At 35.4% G+C, this 23446-nt stretch overlaps 1 protein-coding gene and 1 pseudogene across 2 annotated transcripts in view; one reads left to right on the forward strand and one right to left on the reverse strand.

The window, feature by feature from the left end:
* Positions 1-23446, forward strand: part of ZDHHC17 (zinc finger DHHC-type palmitoyltransferase 17) — a 111702-nt gene that overhangs the window by 28116 nt on the left and 60140 nt on the right. For both annotated transcript variants that reach the window (XM_055341649.1, XM_055341648.1), the window contains exons 3-6: positions 7616-7738; positions 16821-16898; positions 17519-17663; positions 22760-22824. In XM_055341649.1, the coding sequence (XP_055197624.1) occupies positions 7616-7738; positions 16821-16898; positions 17519-17663; positions 22760-22824 (411 nt within the window). The remainder of the gene's footprint in view (positions 1-7615; positions 7739-16820; positions 16899-17518; positions 17664-22759; positions 22825-23446) is intronic.
* LOC129520574 (60S ribosomal protein L23a-like) lies at positions 6969-7442 on the reverse strand (annotated as a pseudogene).

The following is a 23446-nucleotide window of genomic DNA, read 5'->3' on the forward strand; positions in this document are numbered from 1 at the left end:
GCTAGGATTGAAATGTTAAAGTACCACAAAGTTCTCTGTTCTTAATGAAGCTCATTGTTCTTTTTGACTGTTCCTTGGATTGCTGATAGCTTTTCTTAATTTCCAGAGTTCTGAAGAAGTTGACACTTAATGCCAGTTTTTTCATTACTTTGGTGGAGAGACAAACTTTCGAAGTTTCTTAGTTCACTGATGTCACTGTACTTTCCTGAATGTTATATAGTTGAAAATCAAAGCACATCTTGAATGTTATATAGTCGAAAATCAGAGCACATCGTGCCACCCGTTTTTAGCAAATTCTGCTGTTACGTTCATCTTTCCTTTTGAAACTGCTCCTTTTGATATCTCCTTTCTCTCATTTTTTTTTAAAACTTTTTTTTTTTAATTTTTATTTATTTATGATAGTCACACACACAGAGAGAGAAAGAGGCAGAGACACAGGCAGAGGGAGAAGCAGGCTCCATGCACCGGGAGCCCGATGTGGGATTCAATCCGGGGTCTCCAGGATCGCGCCCTGGGCCAAAGGCAGGCGTTAAACCGCTGCGCCACCCAGGGATCCCACCTTTCTCTCATTTTTGATTTATCTGTTTCACCCATGTGCATCATTCCCATCAGCAAATAGACTCCAGTATCTATCATATTAAGAAAAAAACAACCACTTTATCCTTCACATACTCTTGTAACTGTTCTAGTTCTTGAAAAATGTCTATGCTGTCTGTAATTTCTATCTTTGAAAACACTTATTTAAATTGTGAAACATCTCAATTCTATGGTAAGGTATAGAGAAGAACATAACTGTCAGATTAAGCAGATGCTACTAACATTTTGCTGTAATTGCTACAGGTTGCTCAGTGTGCTACTACTCTCTTCCTTTTCCCCAAGGAAACCTATCTTGAAACTGCTGTGAATCATTCTCATTCTTGTACATTTATTTCGACAAACATCTATAAACAAAATATGCCATTGTAATATATGCCTAAAATTTATATAAATTGTGTTCTACTCTGCATATACTTTACAGCTTGTTTATTATTTTTTAATAAAAAAAACATAGCTTTTGTGAGTTATTAGTGTTGGTAAATAAGGGCCTAATTGTTCAACTGCTTTGAATTCTTCTTCTTCTTTTTTTTAATATTTTATTTATTTATTCATGAGACACATGGAGAGAGAGGCAGGGACATAGGCAGAGGAGAAGCAGGCACCCTGCAGGGATCCCAATGCGGGACTTGACTCCAAACCCCGGAATCATGCCCTGAGCCGAAGGCAGATGCTCAACCACTGAACTACCTCAGGCGTCCCTGCTCTGTATTATTCTCATTCCTTGCTGAGGGACACTTAAAATTGTTTCTGTAGTACTTTTTTAATTGCAAACATTGCATCAATGAATGTCCTTTTTCCTGTGTATACAAGTACTTCTAGGGTAGACAACTCAAGTGGAATTTCTGGCTTCTACATTATGTTCCCTCATCTTTACCAACTATTGCCAAATTGATTTCCAAAGTGACTGTGCCAGTTTGTACTTGCACCTGCATGAAATGAATTCTTTGATTACTTCTTGCTAAATCCTAGTTTTGTCACACTAACAATTGTTAGGGTTTTTTGTTTGTTTGTTTTCGGTTTTTTCCCCCCAAGATTTTATTTATTTATTCATGAGAGACACAGAGAGAGACAGGCAGAGGGAGAAGCAGACTCCGTGCAGGCAGCCCGATGTGGGACTCCATCCCCTGACCCGGGATCCAGGATCACGCCCTGAACAAATGCAGATGCTCAACCACTGAACTACCCAGGGGCCCCAACAACTGTCAGTTTAAGAGTTGTGAAATGTTTTTTTTTGTTTTGATTGTCTTTCTCTGATTACAAATGGTATTGAATATATTTCCTGTGTTTATTAGCTATTTAAGTTTTTTCCTGTGCAAACTGCCATTTTAAATCCTCTACCTATTTTGGGTTCTTTTGTCTTTTTGTGATTGATTTGTAAAAGTTTTTTATGTATTTCGGTGGAGTCCAAAAGAAGTGAATGGTATCTATGTCCCCTTGGTGCCCTCCGGAGTCCTGTCTTGCTACTCTTCTCCACCCCTTTGCACCCCCCAGTCATGCAGCTCACCATTCAGTACTCCTTTCCAGGGTGTCAAAACTCGTATTTTTTTTTCCTGCAACAATGTGATAGGAACTTGTCCTCTGGAAACCTGGACTTGCACAGAGGTTCTCTCCTCTCTCATCTGTTGTTGTCTAAGATAGCATCATCCAGGGTTTCCAGACCCCTGTCAAGAAGGACTGGAGCCAGTTTATGGGCCACTGCAAGATCCGTGGTTGGATCTGTCTGCATATCTGTTACCCAGCACATGGGTGGGTGAGACTTCTCAGCTCCCTTCAAGTGTGGTACTGGATCTGACAACTCCCACAGAGGCACTTTTGTCCATGCCTAGATCCCAAATTACTGTTGTTGGAAGGGAGACAGAACGATGGATGTCTTATTCTACTTTGATGCTGACATCACTCTGGTCCATTTCTCTGTACTCTTTTTCATTTGTTTCCACATTGTTTTAATCGTTTCTTGGTCTGCACAGTTGTCTTAGCTATTTTTAGCCTTTTACTCTCACAAATGAATTTTAGGCTCTACTTGAGAAGTTCATAAGATACTCATTTGTGATTTTAATTAGAATTTCATTGAATTTGTAGATCAATCTGGGGGAAATTGATGTATATATTTCTTTAGGTCTTTAATGTCTTTCATAAATCTTATAGTGAGAGTAGTGTAATTAAATATGCTTCTCATTATTATTTTAGATGGTTTAGCATTTCATATTATAATGATGTAGAAATCTGATCCTAAATTTATTTTACTTGGATACTTTGTTATAATGATCTTTTTTTTTTTTTTTTTTTTCTGGAAAAAAGATAACCTCAGAAAGATACGTAATTCCCTTAAGGAAGAATTATAGCATATACTGTATTTACTAAGTCATAGTAATTACTTTTTCAGTATTACTCACTAGGCAAATATTTTACTGAACTTTACCTTGTAAATATCCATGTTTTTCTTAATTTTTATTTTTTAAAAATTTTATTTACATTCAGTTAATTAACACAATGTATTTATTATTGGTTATGATTCATCAGCCTTATGTAACACCCAGTGCTCATTATATCACATGCCCTCCTTAATGTTCATCATCCAGTTACCCCATCCCCTCCTCCCTTCCCCTCTAGTGACCCTCATTGTTTCCTATGATTAAGAGTCTCTTAGGGTTTGTCTCACTCTCTGATTTTGTTGTATTTTATTTTTTCCTTTCTTCTCCTATGATCCTTTGTTTTGTTTCTTAATTTCCACATGTGAGTGAAATCCTGTAATTGTCTTTCTGTGATTGATTTATTTTGCTTAGCATAATATCTTCTAGTTCCATCCACATCTTTGCAAATGGCAAGATTCCTTTTTTTTTGATGGGTAGGTAGTATTCCCTTGTACCACATCTTTATCCATTCATCTGTCCATGGACATCTGGGCTCCTTCCATAGTTTGGCTATTGTGGGCATTGCTGCTATGAATATTGGGATGCAAGGGTCCCTTTGGATCAATATATTTGTATCTTGAAGGTAAATACCCAGTAGTGCAATTGCTGGTTCATAGGGTAGCTCTGTTTTCAACTTTTTGAGGAACCTTAACACTGTTGTTCAGAGTGGCTGCATCAGCTTGCATTCCTACCCACAGTGTAAGAGGGTGGTGAAGATGTGTTGTTTCCTGACTTGTTCATTTTAGCCATTCTGACTGGTGTGAGGTGGGTATCTCATTGTGGTTTTGATTTGTATTTCCCTATGCCGAGTGATGTTAAGCATTTTCTCATGTGTCTTTTGGCCATTTGTATTTCTTCTTTGAAGAAATGTCCATGTCTTCTGCTCACTTCTTTTTTTTTTTTTTTCTTAATAGTGTGTTTATTTATTCATCAGAGACACAGGCAGAGACAAAGGCAGAGGGAGAAGCAGGCTCCCTGTGGGGAGCCCGATGAGGGACTCAATCCCAGTACCCCAGGATCATGGGATCACAACTTGGGCCCAAGTTAGACACTCAAGCACTGAGCCCTCCAGATGTCCCTGCCATTGTTGAGTTTGATAAATTCTTTATAGATTTTGGATACTAGCCTTTTATCTATGTCATTTGCAAACATCTCCCATTCTGTAGGTTGTCTTTTGGTTTTGTTGACTGTTTTTCCTTTGCTGTGCAAAAGCTTTTTATCTTGATGAAGTCCCAGTAATTTTTGCCTTTGTTTCCCTTGCTAAATATCCATTTTTAAATGACAGTTCTTGCAAACTATTCAAGTTTTGGCATTTTCATAATTAAAATAAATGGGTTTGCACTTGTTAACAAAATTATTTCAAAATATTTTAGTGCATCCACATGAGGTTTTTATAGGTGATATATTTAGGTCTTTCAGAATCTGTATATATAATGATGCAAACATTTCCAAACATACAATTTTTTAAAAATATTCTCTTCACAGCAAGTTTTTTTCTGAAGTAGAAGTAGTTACTTTCTGTGTTTAAAATACTGCTTTTGCCTTGAAGGGGAACAGACTGTCTTTACCCATTTTAAGAATATATGGATGGGGCGCCTGGGTGGCTCAGTCAGTTAAGCATCTGCCTTTGGCTCAGGTCATGATCCCAGGATCCTGGGATTGAACCCCCACATCAGGCTCCACACTCAGTGGTGAGTCTCCTTCTACCTCTACCCGACTCGTGCTCGCATGCTCTCTCTCTGTCAAATCAATAAATAAAATCTTTTAAAAAAAGGAGTATATGATTGATAGCATACTGTGCATTCATTTACCAGCCCCTGCCCCCGGAAAAACTAGTAACTTTGAAATACTTTTCTTTTTTGTTAAAGGGAAAATGCAGTTTATTTCTTTGCATGGTTAAAAAGATTTTCGGGGCACCTGACTTGCTTAGTCAGAGAAGTGTGTGACTCTTAATCTTGGGGGTGTGAGTTGAAGCCCCATGTTCGGTGTAGAGATTACCTACATATATACATTAATTTAAAAAAATGATTTTTGTTGTCACTTATCACTTATTTAAAGTATGAGGTAGATTCTGCTTTTTAATGTGTGTCTAGTTCGCTTAACTAGGCACATGTAGGCAGATTTCTGAAAAAGAACAAAGAACTTAAGGTACCACTGTCATCTGTGGATTGTGGAATTCTTGCTCTTCCCAGGTTGATTACCTTGTTCATGTGTGTGTTCATGTGTGTGTGCATGTGTACACACGTAGTACAGAGCCAGTGAGGGCAGCAGTGTGAAGGCTGTGTTAAATATTAGTGAAGCTTGATTTACTTATTTTTTTTTTTAAGATTTTACTCATTTATTTATTTATGACACACACACACACACACTCACACACACACTCACACACACAGGCAGAGACACAGGCTGAGGGAGAAGCAGGCTCCATGCAGGGAGCCCTACGTGGGGACTCCATCTTGGGTCTCCAGGATCATACCTGGACTGAAGGTGGCGCTAAACCGCTGGGCCACCCCAGCTGCCCTGAAGCTTGATTTATTAACTACCCCATCAATATAGGTAGATGTTTTAATATTTGCTTTGAATGTCCCATTATGTCCCCCAGCCTCACCCTGTGGTGTGCCTTCTCCATCTTGGAGACCACTCTGGGAAATTACAAATGTACTCAAAGCTCATTTAAATTTGCTTTTGTGTCTCATATTTCAAAGGACCTAATATTTTGTTTAGAATAAAATTGATGGTTTTTGAGGCTCCATGATGGATTCTTGGTGGTTTATTGTTCTCTTTTCTTTTTCCTTTCCTTTCCTTTCCTTTCCTTTTCCTTTTCCTTTTCCTTTTCCTTTCCTTTTCCTTTTCCTTTTCCTTTTCCTTTTCCTTTTCCTTTTCCTTTTCCTTTCCCTTTCCCTTTCCCTTTCCCTTTCCCTTTCCCTTTCCCTTTCCCTTTCCCTTTCCCTTTCCCTTTCCTTCGACTTTATTTATTCATGAGAGACACAGAGAAAGAGAGAGGCAGAGACATAGGCAGAGGGAAGAGCAGGCTCCAAGCAGGGAGCTTGATGTGGGACTCAATCCTGGGACCCCAGTATCACGCCTTGAGCCTAAGGCAGACACTTAACCGCTGAGCCACCCAGGCGTCCCTGTACTGTTCTTTACTTTTCTGCTTATGCTTGAAATTTTCCATAATAAAAAGTTTAAGAACTTTATATTGCCACACAGTGATCGAAAGCTGAAGGAGGGAGGAAAGGATCAGGCTTGCCACAAATACCATTCTTCTTTATCAGATAAAATCATCTTTCCTAGAACTCTCCCAGTATACTTTCTCTTCTCTCTCTCTCATTGGCTTAAATGCATAGGACTCTTCTTCCACCAGTCCTGCTTCCCATCTCCACACATTCTTCTTTATTTGTTCTCAGGAATATCAAAGCTAAATTTGTAATCAAAGAATACTGAGGTTGGGAAGCATCCTTTCTTCTTTTTGTTCTTATAAATCATTGATAAGCACTTTGTTAGTTTTTTTGTGATTTAATATTTTTTAACATAATTGCATTTTTTATAAAAATCTTTAAATGTTTTGTGGAGTAAATGGTGATATTAGTAAAAACAAGCAATCATTAGACATTTTATTTCTGGTATCCTTTTCTCTTCCAACTGATGAGATATTGCATACTTGTAGATGAGACATTTAAAACTAAAAGTTTTACTAATGGGATTATTAGTAAGAGCTGTTGGAATATTGATTTTTTTTAAAAAAAAGATTTTATGTATTTATTTGAGATTGAGCAAGGGGGAGATATAGCATGAGCCGGGGAAGGTGCAGAGAGAGAGGGGCTTGATCCCAGTACCCCAGGATCATGACCAGAGCCAAAGGCAGACGCTTAACTGACTAAACTACCCAGGCGCCCTGGAATGTTGATATATTTTTTTTTATGGTAAAAAAATTTATATTTACATTCATAGCCAGCTGGACTCAGTTTAGATGATCCCAATTTTGTTGGCAACATCCAAAGCATCATAGTCAGGAGCCAGTCGAACATATGCTTTCTTCTCTCCATCAGGCCTGATCAAGGTGTTGACCTTGGCCACATCAGTGTCCTAGAGCTTCTTCACAGCCTGTTTGATCTGGTGCTTATTGGCCTTGACATCCACAATGAACACAAGTGTGGTGTTGTCTTCTATTTTCTTCATGGCTGACTCAGTAGTTAAAGGGAACTTGATGGCATAGTGATCAAGCTTGTTTCTCCTGGCGGCGCTCTTTTGAAGATATTTGGGCTGCCTTCGGAGACGCAGGGTCTTGGGTCGTCAGAATGTAGGTGACATGCGGATCTTCTTTGTTTTGTGACTGTGCATGCCTTTCAGCCCTGCTTTCTTAGCTTTCAAAGCCTTTGCTTTGGCTTCGGCTTTTGGAGGGGCAGGGGCTTCCTTCTTCGCCTTCGGTGCCATCTTCGTGAAAGGAGCGAAATGTTGATATTTTTAAAGTAACATTTTACCTTGAGAAGTCCATTTTAATTTCCAGGTATCAAAATGGAGCATTATTTTCTTGTAGACATGTTACTTTGGCGGTTAAATTTTTTGTCAAATAGTAGTAACAATCTCATATTTTCTTTCTTTTTAAGATACGGAATATACGAACGCTGCCGAGAATTGGTGGAAGCGGGTTATGATGTACGGCAACCAGACAAAGAAAATGTTACACTCCTCCATTGGGCTGCCATCAATAACAGAATAGATTTAGTCAAGTATGTGTTTTCTGCATTTTAAAGTAATTATTTATTATAAAATCATTATAAATAATTATGAAAATTAGCAATTTCTAAAATTCATTGCTTTTAAAATGTAGATTTTATGTACTTTTTTCCTGAAAATTATTTTTTAGCATATATTGATGCTCATTTGTACAAGGTGATGTGCTGAGTGCTTTTCCATATATATTTCCTTTAATCTTAGTTCTTAAAATAACCCTATGTGAACACAATAATTACTGTTCTCCTGATGTGAAATTTGAAGCATAAATAGATGAAATATGTTTCCAATGACATGCAGCTAATAAAAGTTGGAATCAGGGTTTCAATAATGTAACTTGCAGCTCACATTCTAAATGTAAATTCTTTTTTTTTTTTTTTAAAGATTTTTTATTTATTCATGATAGTTACACACACACACACACACACAGAGGCAGAGACACAGGCAGAGGGAGAAGCAGGCTCCATGCACCGGGAGCCCGACGTGGGACTCGATCCCGGGTCTCCAGGATCGCGCCCTGGGCCAAAGGCAGGCGCCAAACCGCCGCGCCACCCAGGGATCCCTAAATGTAAATTCTATAGGGAAAAGCTAGAAAAGAGGGATTACAAAGATAATAGGTAATAATCTGTTTTAAATATTCATGCATACTGCATACTTAGTATGCATAGTATGAATGCATACTAAGTATAAATGATTTTTATTACTTATTGCTAATCTGCTTGCTTAGTATTAATAAGAGGTAGATAAGCAAGAGTCAGGGTGATAAGATGTCTTAGTAAATCTAGTTTAATATTCTCTGACAGTTTGGACGTAAATTCTTTAGATGAAGACATGAATCTGAAATAAACTAGTTGCAGATGTGCAGTTAAGTACAGCATACAGAATCCAGGGACAACTAGGATATTAATGCTAGGTAAAAGAATTCGCCCCTTTGAATACTAAATAAATTACTAAGCACTGAACTCTGAATCATTTCTTCCAGAGAGCATATCTCCATTTTATTTGTTCCTTTTTTATTCTTGTATGTCTAACCTTCCTCCTTCTGCCTTCAATATGGGTCTACTGATGTCTTAATTCTTTTTCTTTCTTTTCTTTTCTTTTTCTTTTCTTTTCTTTTCTTTTCTTTTCTTTTCTTTTCTTTTCTTTTCTTTTCTTTTCTTTTTTTTCCCTTTCCTTTCTTTCCTCTTTTTCTTTCTTTCTTTCTTTCTTTCTTTCTTTCTTTCTTTCTTTCTGTCATAAAATGTTTTTATTTCATCTTCATTTGTGAAAAGATTTCACATGGTATAGAAATCTAAATTGGCAGTTTTGTTCATTTTATTTTTGTGTTTTACTCATTGAAAATATGATTTGTCTGTTTTCTGGCTTCTGTTACTATTGAAAAATCATTCTAGATATTGTGCCTTGGAAGGCTTTTTTTTTTTCCCCTTCCTTCTGCTTTTAAGATTTTTCTCTCTTTCTGATTTTCTGTAGATTCATGACAATGTAAACAGGTGGGGATTTCTCTTTATTTACTCTGAATAAGATTGCAAGGAATTCTCAATTCTTTGGATTGATGCTTTCATCACTTCTGAAAAAAATCTCAGTTATTATTTCTTAAAATATTGCTTCTACCCCACTCTTGTTTTGCTCTCCTTCTGGAACTCCAATTAAACGTCTGTTTGACCTTTTTGTTGTATACTTTATGCCCTATATGTACTACTATCCTTTGGTGTGCTTCATTCTGAGAAACCTCTAACTTACATTCCAGTTCATTTATTCTCTATGTATAATCTGCTGTTAAATCTATTCATTGTGTTCCTAATTTTATTTTTGAGTTCTAGAATTTTTATCATTTGTTTTTTTCAAACCTGTATTACTTAAATCATCTGTGGCTGAAATTTTCAGTCTTGTATACATGAACATAGTGAATATAGTTATTTTATAGTTGTATCTGAGAAGATAGCCTGTATCTGTTAATGTTGTTCCTTTGTGTGCCTGATTATCTTTAAATATGTACTAGACATTGTGCTTGAAAATTATTTGTTGAATAATTGGAGGCCTAAAATGAAATTTCCATTTGTTTTTGCTGTACCCACCTTAAATTTAATTTCAAGGCTTTATATTTTGTGGATCATTCAGGTGGCTGAAGACCAAGCTAGGGCCAGGTTTACTTATGGTCGATAATTACTGCTACAGTGTAACTTTTTTGGGTCCCAACCCTTGTTTTGCTTTTGTCTGTTGAGCTTGCTTCTTGGTCAACTCTCCCTTGTCTGCAAATTATCTCTAGGGCAGATGGTGCCCAAGCAGTTTTCTAACTTCTCCAGATTTTAACGTTCTCCTGAATCTGGGCCTGGTTAATGCTGGTTAATCTTAGGTTTTACTTTTTAGGAAATGTTTCTTAGATTTCATTGAACTTTCTAAGTTTTCTTTAATGGGAGGGTTGATTCAAATTATTTAGCCTTCTAAACCTGTTTTTCAGTTAATGTTATTTTAATCAAAATAATGTGTAAACAATTTAAAAACTCAAATAGTACTTAAAGGCTTCAATGGGAAATGGCAATCCCACCCTACCCACTCGGTCCTGTAGCCAAAGTAACTATTTTTAGCACTTGAGCTGTTTCTTTTAGTATATACTCTTTATTTCATATACTTATGTTGCATACTTATGTTGCTATATTTATCTAGAAAAAAATGACAGCACTTCTGCTTTTTCATATATATACATATATATATATCTTTAAGATTTCTCATTAACAATGCAAGTAAGAGCTGCATCATTTTTAAATAGCTATATAATCAGTTATATGGGTTTAATTTATTTAATGGTTTTCCTGTAGATGAGTGTTTAGATTGATGTTGATGTTTTTATCATTAACAACCAGTGCTGTAATTGATATCTTAGTCACATATCATTTTGCTAATGTTCATACATATCTGTAAAATTCATAGGAGTAGAAAAGTTAGATAAATTTTGAATTTTAATAAAATTGCCAACTTCTATGTTGTTAATTCTTATCAGTTACTATATTTTGACTTTCTATTTTGAGATAACTAGATGTCCTAAATCTCCTCACCATTAATAATTCTTCCAGCGCCTACTATAGTTTTAGTTAAATCACCATGCAGAGTTTAGGTTGTTGTATGTAAATTCTCAGTGCTAAGCCCAGAAGTGTTCCATGATTATCTGTTCTTTCCTTGTGGAATTTTGATTTTTATCTGAAGTAATAGTTAACTTCATGTTTAAAATTTTCTCTATGTTGTAACTAATTCTTCCCTTTTAGAAGTGTAAAACTCTTCTGTATGGAAACAGAATCACCTAATTTATCCATTCCATTTTTGGAGGTGAGGAATGGAGGAAATCATTCCTGGAATTCTCCACTTTTCAGCTCCAACCCAAATTGTTTGCTCTTTAGCGCTAACATGCAACCATTATAGGGAGACTTTCCTTTGCTGTTATTCTGGGAAATCATTTTGCTCCAGTGTTGGTCTAAGTTTCCTGGGTCTCAGGTTTTTGTGTCTATGGGGTTGCTATCTGGTTTTAGTAGAGCACAATTTCTGATAGCTTTCTGAGAGAACACTGGGAGGTCAAAGTTCTGAAGTTACTGTCATTTCTGCCCTTATACATTATTGGTTGCTTGGCTGACCATGAACTTAAAGATTAAAAATAGTTTTCTCAGAATTTTGAAGCATTACCTTATTATTTCCTTAATTCATATATTACAGTTGGGAGTCTCTTGGTTAAAAAAACACACATTTGGGCAGCCCGGGTGGCTCAGTGGTTTAGCGCCACCTTCAATCCAGGGCATGATCCTGGAGTCCCGGGATCAGGTCCCATGTTGGGCTCCCTGTATGGAGCCTGCTTCTCCCTCTGCCTGTGTCTGTGCCTCTCTCTCTCTCTCTCTGCGTCTCTCGTGAATAAATAAATAAATCTTAAAAAAAAAACCCAACACATTTGTGTTTAAAAATAAATAAAGTTTGAAGTGAGAAATAGAGACAAAAAGACTTGATGCTGCCTACCTTACAAATGTTCCAAGCCACGTGTGGACTAGTGAGGTTATAGAATAAAGTCAGTAATTGTAGCATAGGTTAATAATCGGTGTCTGTGTGCATTATATTTTCAGGTAGATAAACTTAATTTTTCACAGTGCATAATCTACCAAATTATTTTCCTTTTTTTTTTTTAAAAGATTTTATTTATTTATTCATAGACACAGAGGGAGAGAGGCAGAGACACAAGGAGAGGGAGAAGCAGGCTCCATGCAGGGAGCCCAATGTGGGACTCAATCCCGGGTCTCCAGGATCACAACCCAGGCTGCAGGCGGCGCCAAACGGCTGCGCCACCAGGGCTGCCCCCCAAGTTATTTTCCTAAAACAAGGTAAAGGCAGTTTTCGATAACAACTGGTATTCATAGCCTCAGGATTATTTTTTTCTACTGCATTTGGAATTACACCTCCACTTAAAAGCTACAGTATATCCGTAGCACAGCAAATAGCATGAACATCATTTTTGCATAGGGCTCCCATACTCCTAGGTCCTGGGGGAGTGGCTTGAGGTCATCCAGTTGGATTTAGCACACATAGTAGGAACTCAGTGCTTTTATAGTAAGAGCAAGCTTGCTCTTTGTTCCACAGGAGACATTACCTCATCTCTTAAGGCTGCTTGATACAAACACAGCTCGGAGAAATGACCTATGTAAAAGTAGTCAGGACCTTGTATTCTATTCATATACCTGTAAGACATATGGGAATGTGAGAGACCCATGGGGACGTGCCTCTTCTAACAGTTATGTTCCATCAGGGCATATTAAGGGTACTTACTGCAAGCAGAGTAGTTGTGTCACTTTCATGATGATAAGGTGTAAGTATAATGTGGGAAGGCAGAGATGTTCACCTCAGCCTGGATTGTTTGTATTTCTGATGTTTTCAAGTGAAAGTCTTTAAACTATTTTTCAACTTTTCTCCTAATGTAATAAAATAGAAAAGATTAGCTCAAGCTCTTGTCTTCAGTAGTCTTTTGTTACCTTGAGATTCTTTGTTAAAAGTAATAATACTTGATTTCATTTTGATTTCAAGTCAGACCTTTATTAAGGAACATGGGGCTTTGTTAAAAAAATAATTGAGTTTAAAATTTTCTGAGAACACATTGTATGTGTGGCTTATTCTTCTTCCCTGGGAACATTTTTTTTTCTTTATGTGAAAAGTTCACATTGTGAAAGTTCACATTATTGTGTACTGATATGGCTTGCTTTATTTATTTACTGACTTACTTTAAATCCAGTTTGTGGCCATTAAGTTGTCACTTTTAATCAGGAAACTTGCCTTTTTGGATTAGGGAGGTCTTCTTGCATGTGCCCTCAAGAGTGCCTTGCTTTCATTTTCTCTGTTTGGTTTTTCCCCTCAGGAACTCAGATAGTAACACCATCCAGATCTTTCTCTTACCATTATCCCAAGTACTTTTTTTTCTTTTGGTTAAGATTTAATTAATTAATTATTCATTTTAAAGAGAGAGTGTGAGCAAGAGGAGGGACTGAGGCAGAGAGAGAATCTCAAGCAGACTCTGTGCTGTGTGGCACCCCACATGGGGCTCTATCTCACAACCCTTGAGATCATGATCTGAAATCTGAAATCAGGTGTGGGATGCTCAACCAACTGAGCCACCCAGGCTCTCCATATCCCAAGTAATTTTTATCTCCTAATATAACTATTGTGCTTTGGGGGAGAGTTTCTTTATTTAATTTATCTTTTAGTGCTTCCTTTGAATTTCTAATTTTATCTTTTACGTTTTCAATTTCAAGCATTTTTTTTTCTTGATCTCTGTACCCCCCCCTTAAAAAATATTTAGTTCTTCATATCATGAGTATATTCTCTTAAATTTTGGAGGATATTAATTGTAATTTTCGTTTTGTTTCTTAAATTTTTCTTCTCTATATATTGCCTATTTATTTTAGACTTCTGTTTATTTTATCTCCTTCTGTACTTGAAACTTTCCTCAATTATCTGGTCATATTTAGGAGAGATATATCAAAGCTGATTGGAAGTTGTAGAACTTACATCACAACAGGATCCTCCCAGATGTCTGTTTCTAGTTTTTTTCTGGAGTTGTTCAGTGTTTCTTAGAGAAGAATCTTCTACTCTCTTTGTGAGAAGGAGCTGAGTATCTTGAGTATATGCCTGCTGACTTGAGCAAGGTTATGATTGTTGTTTATAGTGTAAACTTTCATTGAATTATTGTTTTTGCAGTATAGTGTCTCATATGGTTCTCTGATTTAATTCCATGAGTCTTAAATTTCTCTAGTAAAGGTGTACTGAATATACCTTTGAGAAAGTGCTGAATGGTTGAGTGTTAAAATCAATGTGAGCCTGAGGCTGGAGCCAGAAATCCTCATTTATACAATGAAGATTAGGGATGTAAGAATGATTCTAAACTTTATTTTTTTATTTTTAAAAAGATTTTATTTACTTTTCGTGAGAGGCAGAGAGAGAGGCAGAGACTGGAGAAGCAGGCTCCATGCAAGGAGTCTGATACGGAACTCGATCCCGGGACTCCAGGATCACACCCTGAGCTGAAGACAGACACTTAACTGCTGCGCCACCCAGGTGTCCCAGTTCTTTAAAAGAAGAATTTGAGTTGGGATCCCTGGGTGGCGCAGCGGTTTGGCGCCTGCCTTTGGCCCAGGGCGCGATCCTGGAGACCCGGGATCGAATCCCACGTCGGGCTCCCGGTGCATGGGGCCTGCTTCTCCCTCTGCCTGTGTCTCTGCCTCTCTCTCTCTCTCTGTGACTATCATAAATAAATAAATAAATATTTTTAAAAAAAGAATTTGAGTTAATATTACAATAATTTTAAAATTATGAGTAGTCACATTTTAAGTTTGAACATAACAGTGCACAAAGAACTACTTACCTAGTACCATCAGCTTCCTGATTGTTTCAGTGTCACTAAAATGCCTGTGATGTTAAATATTGAACTTTCAGTGAAAATATAAGTTACCAAACAACTGTTTTTTTCCAACAACTTTTATTAGTCAGTATTTTTGTTTATAGTCTACTTTCTTCATTACATTCTACAGAGGTAACAGTGACCTTTAATCTCTTAGTCTTTCTAGGGTTTTATAACATACCCCATTTCACTTCTCATTGGTATCCCCCTCTGGAGACATAGGAGTTTTAGCTATTTACGTTTCATCTTTCATTTTTTTTTAATTTTTATTTATTTATGATAGTCACGCAGAGAGAGAGAGAGAGAGAGAGAGAGAGAGAGAGAGAGAGAGAGAGAGGCAGAGAGAGAAGCAGGCTCCATGCACCGGGAGCCTGACGTGGGATTCGATCCCGGGTCTCCAGGATCGCGCCCTGGGCCAAAGGCAGGTGCTAAACTGCTGCGCCACCCAGGGATCCCCCCTTTTTTTTTTAAATACTTTTTTTAATATTTTATTTTTATTTATTTATGATAGTCACAGAGAGAGAGAGGCAGAGACATAGGCAGAGGGAGAAGCAGGCTCCATGCACCGGGAGCCCGACGTGGGATTTGATCCCGGGTCTCCAGGATCACGCCCTGGGCCAAAGGCAGGCGCTAAACCGCTGCGCCACCCAGGGATCCCACGTTTCATCTTTCAAATGGTTATTGATATCTCTTGTTCATTGATGATCCCACCTCATAAACGTAGGGATCATTAATTAGTACCAGTGAACATTCCTTGATAATCTCATAGTAAGCAGGGGGGCTTGAGTTTAAAAATAAGAATCACACGACCATCTCAGAATTAGGTAGTTTTGAACTAGGGTCTTAGCAGCTTTAAAGAATAACATGTTATAAAAAGTTAGTACTTCTCTTCTAGTAGTTTGCAATGAAATGGAGATAGTTCTTATTTAGTATGCAGAAAAAAAGTTCTCCTGTCCTTACGAAAAAAAAAAAGTTGTACTGTAGAACCAGTCTGGAAATCATTTTTTTTGCCATAAACCTAGCAAAGATTTGAAAAATGAATAAAAATAACTTTCAGGAACAAATATATTGACTATAGAGAAGGTAATAAAATTGCCTTTAAAAATATCCCAGTTCTTCTCATAGCTGTTTGGCTGAGCTATACTTCTCTTTGGGCTCAAAAAACCATTTTCAACTATTATATAATGTCTACCAAATACCTTAGGAAAGAATTTAGGAATAGTTAAGTGTTTGTGTTCAGTCTAATGTCTCTGATATTTTGGACGGAAATATTTTAGTCTGGAAATATTTTGTTAGGTTACTTTAAACTGTTTTACATGATAGAGTGGGATCTGGCACTTCATTACATAATGCTTTAAAAACTCCAATTTAACCAATACATAAAGTGATAAAATTCTGAATCAAGCATGTAAGTATGAGTATATTAAATGTTTAAAACTGTACATTAAAAGTGAATGCATTAGTGATCTAAAGCAGTAATCACTTAGACCAGTTTAAGAATCTCAGTAATATACGGCATAAAGCATTTGACATCAAAGGCTCAAAATGATTTATAGTCAAGATTCATTACATTGATCCATCCAAAGTAAACATTATGATAGGCAGCTAGGTCTTGTTCATTTCAGAGGATATCAATATTTTATAATGTTAATATAATAAGCAAGAAGGTTGTTCATTCTTTTTAAAGCAACACAGCTTTAAAGGTATAATATAAGTCATTGTAAGGAACCTCTGTGTTGTAACTTATAAAATTCTTGCGTGTATATTGTTTGATTTAATCTACAGTAATTTTGTGAGTAAAGCTCAGCTTCTACCCGTGGTAGACTAAGTGGCCTATTCTACACCTTTTCTCTCTATTGCTGCTCTCTGATCCAAGTCCTGTGGTTCTCTGACTGCCCCTTTTTTGTATGATTGTTATTTGACACTGCTCTTCTTTTTTGTAACTAAAAAAAATTACTTTCCTTTCTTCTAGAACAGAAGAGTGATGTGTTTGATAAAAAATTCTACTGAATATATTTTTTAAATATCACAAAAGAGTGTTTATCATCAAGGGCATAAATTAGTATGAGGTCTACAATGGAAACATTTTTATGTTTTTTACATAATTTCTTAAAATTGAAATGAAAGTTGTCTAAATTATTTAAAATTTTGTCTTATAGATACTATATTTCGAAAGGTGCTATTGTGGATCAACTTGGAGGAGACCTAAATTCCACTCCATTGCACTGGGCCACAAGGTTTAAATTTGCTTCTGGATTTTTTTTTTTCCTTTGGTTCCTTTATGAGTCTATAACTAAACAACTTTTCTTTTTTTTTTATGATATGCTAAAATGAATGGGATAACCTATGCTAATAGTTAATATCAACAGTGTACTAATATATTGCTGTACACTGTTATACCTGCATTGGCAGCAAAGTTTATTGTCCCTAAGTGTCTTTAGGGAATTCTCTATGCTGATATTAATCCAGTTAGATTACAACTGAGTTAAACTTTGGATTTGTAAATGTAATAATTATGCAGCCTCTATATATTTACAATTAAACAAGTTGCCCAGGTCATGGGACAATTAAGATTATAATTTAATAGAACTAGTAGTATATAGTAACTATTTTATGTTACATATTTAAATAAGTTATAAATACCTAAAAAATTTAAATGACTGTTATTTCAGTTGAGACTTAAAGACCATAAAATTATCCTAATTATCCCATATGTCTTGACATATACATATTTTAAGAAACTTTAATAAAAATTGTGTAATCTTTTCCACCATTGCCCTATTTAAAAATGATCTTTCCAGGAGATCCTGTTTGAAATAACTTTATATATTTAAGTGTTTATTCTTTTATGTTTTAGACAAGGCCATCTATCTATGGTTGTGCAACTAATGAAATATGGTGCAGATCCTTCATTAATTGATGGAGAAGGATGTAGCTGTATTCATCTGGCTGCTCAGTTTGGACATACCTCAATTGTTGCTTATCTCATAGCAAAAGGACAGGTAAAAAAATCACAATGGTGTGGCTTTTAATCAGATGTTCTTCATGGTTTAAATGCCTGATATCATTGGTGTTACAACTGTAACCACCTGGTGATATTTAAATAGTACTTTCTGATAGATGGAAGAGAATAAATAAATAATATACTTCGTTTGATATTGAGGTATTAGAGTTAAGTTAAAAATAAGAAAGATAATAAAAAACCAGATAGTGATCCATTAAATTGCATCTTTTATTTCTGAGAATGATAGAGATGAATCTGAAAAGTAAGAAATTCAGGTATCTATTTTTTCCCTTAATTACATCTTTTGAGTATATACTCTGAATTCATTTAAACTTTTTTGAACATTTTACTAGTTATTTTTTATATTAAGTACTTCTCATAGTAGGGAATAAATTGTTTAGGATCAGTTTCTGCTGCATTAAATAATGGTACTTCTCCATTATTACATATCCAAAAACATATCATGATTACATGTCCTCTTACATATCAGAAAACTTCTCATGATTTAAATGATTCTTCCTGATTTTCAAGAGTGTGTACTATAACCACATTAAACAGAAACCAGCTTATATATACCATCTTTTTGTGTTAAATATATTTTGTTGAAATTAAGATCACTCTGTTTTTCTTTCATGTGATTTCTCTGGTTATACTTAAACATTAGTTTTATAGCTAATAATCTCATAAGAGTAAGAAAATGATTTTAATTCATTGCTATTAACATTTATTTTAAATTTTATGCAGATTTGGAATTCGAATAGTGTTTATTTTATGGATTCTTTAAGATACTTGTTGTTGGTAGTGCCACACAATGACATTTGTGTGTTGTGAATTAGATTGTAAGGAAAGTTGCATTGACTGGCTAATTGTTAGAAGGGGGGTTTATTATCTAATATGTGTTAACAGAGTACCCCCAAAATCTAATGGCTTTAGAACAAGTGCCAACCATTTATTACCTTGGGTTGACTGGGCTTGGCGAGATGGTAGCCCTTGTGTTAATCCCTGGGGATTACAGTCACTGGGGGCTTGACTGGAATGGAGGATGGCTCACTCACCTACTTTGTGCCTTAATAGGAATAGCTAAAAGGCTGGGTTCGGTTGGAGTGCTGAGATAGTGAAGATAGTGATTCCTTCTCCATGGTACCCATTGACATAGTCTTTCTAGCAGGGAACTAGACTTTTTTTTCTCTCAAAGATTTTATTTATTTATTCATGAGAGAAACACAGAGAAACAGAGACAGGCAGAGGGCGAAGCAGGCTCCATGCAGAGGGCCTGATGTGAGACTCGATCCCAGGTCTCCAGTATCACACCCTGAGCCAAAGTCAGACACTCAACCGCTGAGCCACTCAGGTGTCCTGGGAACTAGACTTATGTGGTGGGAGCTACCGAAAGAATAAAAGCAGAAGCTGACTGCCTTTTTAAAGTCTTATGTCTTAAACTGGCACAGCAACATTTTTGTTCTATCAGTTAAAGCAAGTAACAGGGCCAGTCTCTGTTGATTGTGTGGACGGACAACGGGTGTGAACCAGCAGGTGAAGTTTGTTGGGCCATCTTTGGGTACCATCTGCCACAGATTACTTTTGTTTTCCCAAATTTCTTCTAGACTGGGGTTTGGAGTAGTGGATGGTGTTGTAACACATGATAGTGTTAGTGGCTTTTTATTTTGCAGGTATACATTTATATGTGTTCACTTTTTATTTTGGTTTTTAACTGGGTAAGAAAAGTGGTATACAGTTTTTGAGTCTTTGTTAGCTTATTGATGTTGGGGTCTGGATGTTTCAGTATTCTTTTTAACTTTGGCATAGGATGTTGGCTATAAAATTCTTAAGAGACAGGGATTTCTACCTGTCACATTACCTTTTGTATGATAATATATGCATGATGATAATAAATGTCTGACAATTTTCTTTTTCATGAGTAAGTTTTTATTTTTGTTTCTTTTGCTACAAAAGTAGCGTGCTTATTATAAAATATTCAAAGGTAAGAGAAAGAGTATGACTTAGAAAATGAAACTCCACCTTCTTCCCTTAGCCCTCCCCACACTGAGATTACTTTCTTTAGCAGCTTAGTATATTTTTTCCATGTATACACTAATTTTATAAAAGGAAATTCCTCTAGTGTTCATGACACCATACTCTAAATGAGGTGCAAAGTCTTTCCCTGCAGAAGGACTGCAGAACCATGTGTGGTCTAGTCCGAGATACCTCTCAGGCCCATCTTTTGTCATCTTCCTACTTACTCTGCTTTGATACACCAGTCTTCTTGCTGTTCCTTGAAAAGCTCTAATATGCTGTTGTCTTCCGGCCTTTGTGCTTGATCTTATCTTCTTCTGCTTGGTAAATACGTTCCTTAGAGACAGTTCTCTTATTTCAATCAGATGTTTGCTCAAATTTTATTAGTTCTGATTAGTTCCCAATTATAAGTAATAATAAATTTAGTAAATTTTTTTCTCTTTCCTGTCTTTGACTTTATAATATTGTTTTTCTTAGTGTTAACTTTGTTCTGGTAGGTGTAACTACATTTCTTTTAGTTGATTTTCAGCTTTAAGTAATATCCTTTGATTCATAGCTATTACAGAATAGGTACTTCTACTTTCTTTTCAGCCTTTTTCCATTTTCTCCAGTTTTGGTTAATTGTATCAGTTTTACATTCCTTAGGATATATAACATTTCCATTTAGTTTGTCATTCTGTTCTTCACATTTGTTTCATTTTAGTTATACTGTTAAAATATATTTAGTGCTCACTACCAATTCTTTTGGATGATTTTCAGGAGAAAAGGGAAAATGCTAAGTTATGGAGCCCTGTTGATCATGGAATCCCCATAAGCTTTTGATCTGGGCTTGTTAATTCTTCCTTATAGAGAATACCCATACGTCCAGGCTGAACTTGGAAAAGAAGTACCAAGTTTTAAACCCCGACCCAAAGAAAGAAAAGGTTGAATTTCATTTTTCTTTTAGTATTCTAGAGATGTGGCATTATTTTACATTTTTACTTATTGATATTTTTTAATACTATCACTTTTTAAAAAGGATATGAAAAGACAACTAAGAAGGAAGAAGAAACTAAAACAAGAATTTACATGGTTGTTTTAATTGGACATCAAATTTAGTTGAGCTCTCTTAAAATTAAGAAAGTGAAAGAAGTAAAATTAAGTTACAGTACTTGGCTCATTCAAGAAACAAGGAAACTTGTCATTTCTGAGAGGATTTTCTTAAAGATTTTTATTGAAAAAAATCAATATGTATATTGGAAATATTGAGAGAGGTTGCATAAGATGTTCCCAACCATTGTTAATGTATATCCATAAATGGATTTGTAATGGATAAGGTGTAACATTTGGATTTCAGCATTCATGATGAGGAACTAAAACTAATGATGTCCAAGGATGTGTGTTCTAGTTTGTCTGATGTATTGGTTCTCAGCATTTTTTATGCTTCATTACACTTGGATAATGTTCATATTTGAGACATACTCCCATCAATAATAGTGGCTCACAGAGAACTGCATAGAGGTATAGAGTGTTTTGCAGTGTACTCACTATAACTCTCTCCTCTCGCACTGACTGGCATGTTAGATAACACAACTTGGATTAGAGCTGCTGCCTTTATATAATCCAGGAATGGATGATGCAGAAGAAAAGATTAAGAAACTTCTTATCTATTAAGCGTTTGTTATGTTCTAGGGTATGGGGTAGGTGCTTTATACACATTATTCCATATAATCATCACAGGGATCTTACGAAGCCATTATTTATATTGACAATTTTAGATGAAGAAGCTGAAGCACAGAGAATTAAAGTCATTGTGCCAGTTTTATAGCTATTAAGTGGTGCAGCTAAGAATTAAAAACCATGTCTTTCTTATTCTAAAGCCTGTACTTTCCCCAAACAAGTAGATAGATAAATGTCTTTTTACTTAACAGATGGTTGTTGATAATTTACTCTGCTGGGCACTGAGAAGACAAAGATGAAGTTAATATAATTTTAATCCTCAAAGAACTCCTGTTCCTGTTCTAGTTAATGAGACAGTTGCCTCAGGCATATATATATGTCCAGATTGGAGTTAGGAGAGATAATTTTAAGGAAGTGAAACGTACAGAACCCTTGATGCATCAAGATATCTTGAAAGATTTAGTTAACTAGGGAAGAGTTTTGGTTGAATAGATGGTAGTTTTAATTGTAATTTGTTAAAAAACTAAGCAGAAGGTTGGGGAAGTATCATAGGAATGCAAAAAGTTGGGTGGGAGAAGGAAAATAATCATGGTTTACTATGCATTTTTTGCTGGGTATAGTATTCATGTACATTTATAATATAAATATCAAGTATTTATAGCACCAAAAATACAATAGATTTCTTGAAAGAATAAACAGGTGTATATTTGTGATGGGGCAGGAAGAGAAAAGAGGGAAATTCTCATTTCACATACTGAAGAGTCTCAGCAGATAATGCCTAAAACTGAAAAATCAAAAAGTAGCAATTCAGTCATCTTATTTTAAGATTTGGAGGACTAAAAGAGATGAAAATAGTGGGGAGTAAAACAGAATTACTTTATCACCACACACTCTGCAGAATTATTTGACTGTAAAAATGTACATGTGTAACAATAAAAAGCAAACTTTTTTCAGTTTATTGAAAAGAGAAGTCTTTTTATTCCTCGTCTTGAAATGCCTAGAAATCAACAAGGTTTTATTATTCCTCTTTCATGAAATGGTATAAATCTGTTTTTCACAGGCTTCATTTAACTTACCCTCTGTGAATGAAAGATGAAGAATAGATCAAGATTTCTAAATGTAAAACATTGAAAGGGTGATTAAAGCATCTGAAAAAGGATATCTATAAATATGTTACTTAAATACATATTTAATGTATATTCCTCTAAATATATCCCACTAATGAAAATATTTAGTGACAAATGATAGTTTATTTTAAAGTTAGAAAAGAAAAAAAAAGAAAAGAAAAATTTTCAGAAATCAGCCTTAATTGAGTAATGTTACATTGGCTTCTCCTATGATATGTAAATAGATTTTTCCGAGTAAATTTGGTAGGAACTTAAAAGTCAGACAGTAAAAATTTCTTTCTTTTTATTCTATCAGGATGTAGATATGATGGATCAGAATGGAATGACACCTTTAATGTGGGCAGCTTACAGAACACATAGGTATGTAACCATTATAAAATATTTAAGATCATTTTCAACATATTAAAATGTAAAATAAGTGATGAGAAAAAGCAGTTAATGTTCTATTTACTAATACTGAAAATTCTTATGAGTACATTGTATATAATAAATTACCTTATTAAATGTTTGAGTCTCTGGGCTTACCTTGACCTTGGTAATGGTAGTATCTTTATTCTTTTAGCAGTTTTTAAGAATGAAAGATGTTACCTTATTTTTAAAAACTATTTTTTTTGTGTTATTTGTATATTGACAGGTTTACTATATTAGTAAGTTACCTGAAAACATTTTTGGAATAATCCAGATTTAAATTTAAAAATGTGATTGTTTAATTATATGGCTATTAATGACCTTACTCCCTAATCAAAATTAGAAAATGTCAGGACCAAGTATGCCCTCTCTTGGAACAGTATTATTTTATATGGGTGTTGCATATCCTTAATACATCATATTAGAATGTCCCCTCGTTACCGATTATAAGGTTGAGTATAGGTTAGAATAGAAGTGTTCCAAGATGGAATGCAAATGCAACCACGATCAGTTTAGTGTCTGTAATGATTTCTATAATTGAAATTAGGGTTGTTGTTGTTGTTTTTTTTTTTTT

This window comes from Nyctereutes procyonoides, unplaced genomic scaffold (genome assembly GCF_905146905.1).
Source record: "Nyctereutes procyonoides isolate TBG_1078 unplaced genomic scaffold, NYPRO_anot_genome, whole genome shotgun sequence".
Classification (NCBI taxonomy): domain Eukaryota; kingdom Metazoa; phylum Chordata; class Mammalia; order Carnivora; family Canidae; genus Nyctereutes; species Nyctereutes procyonoides.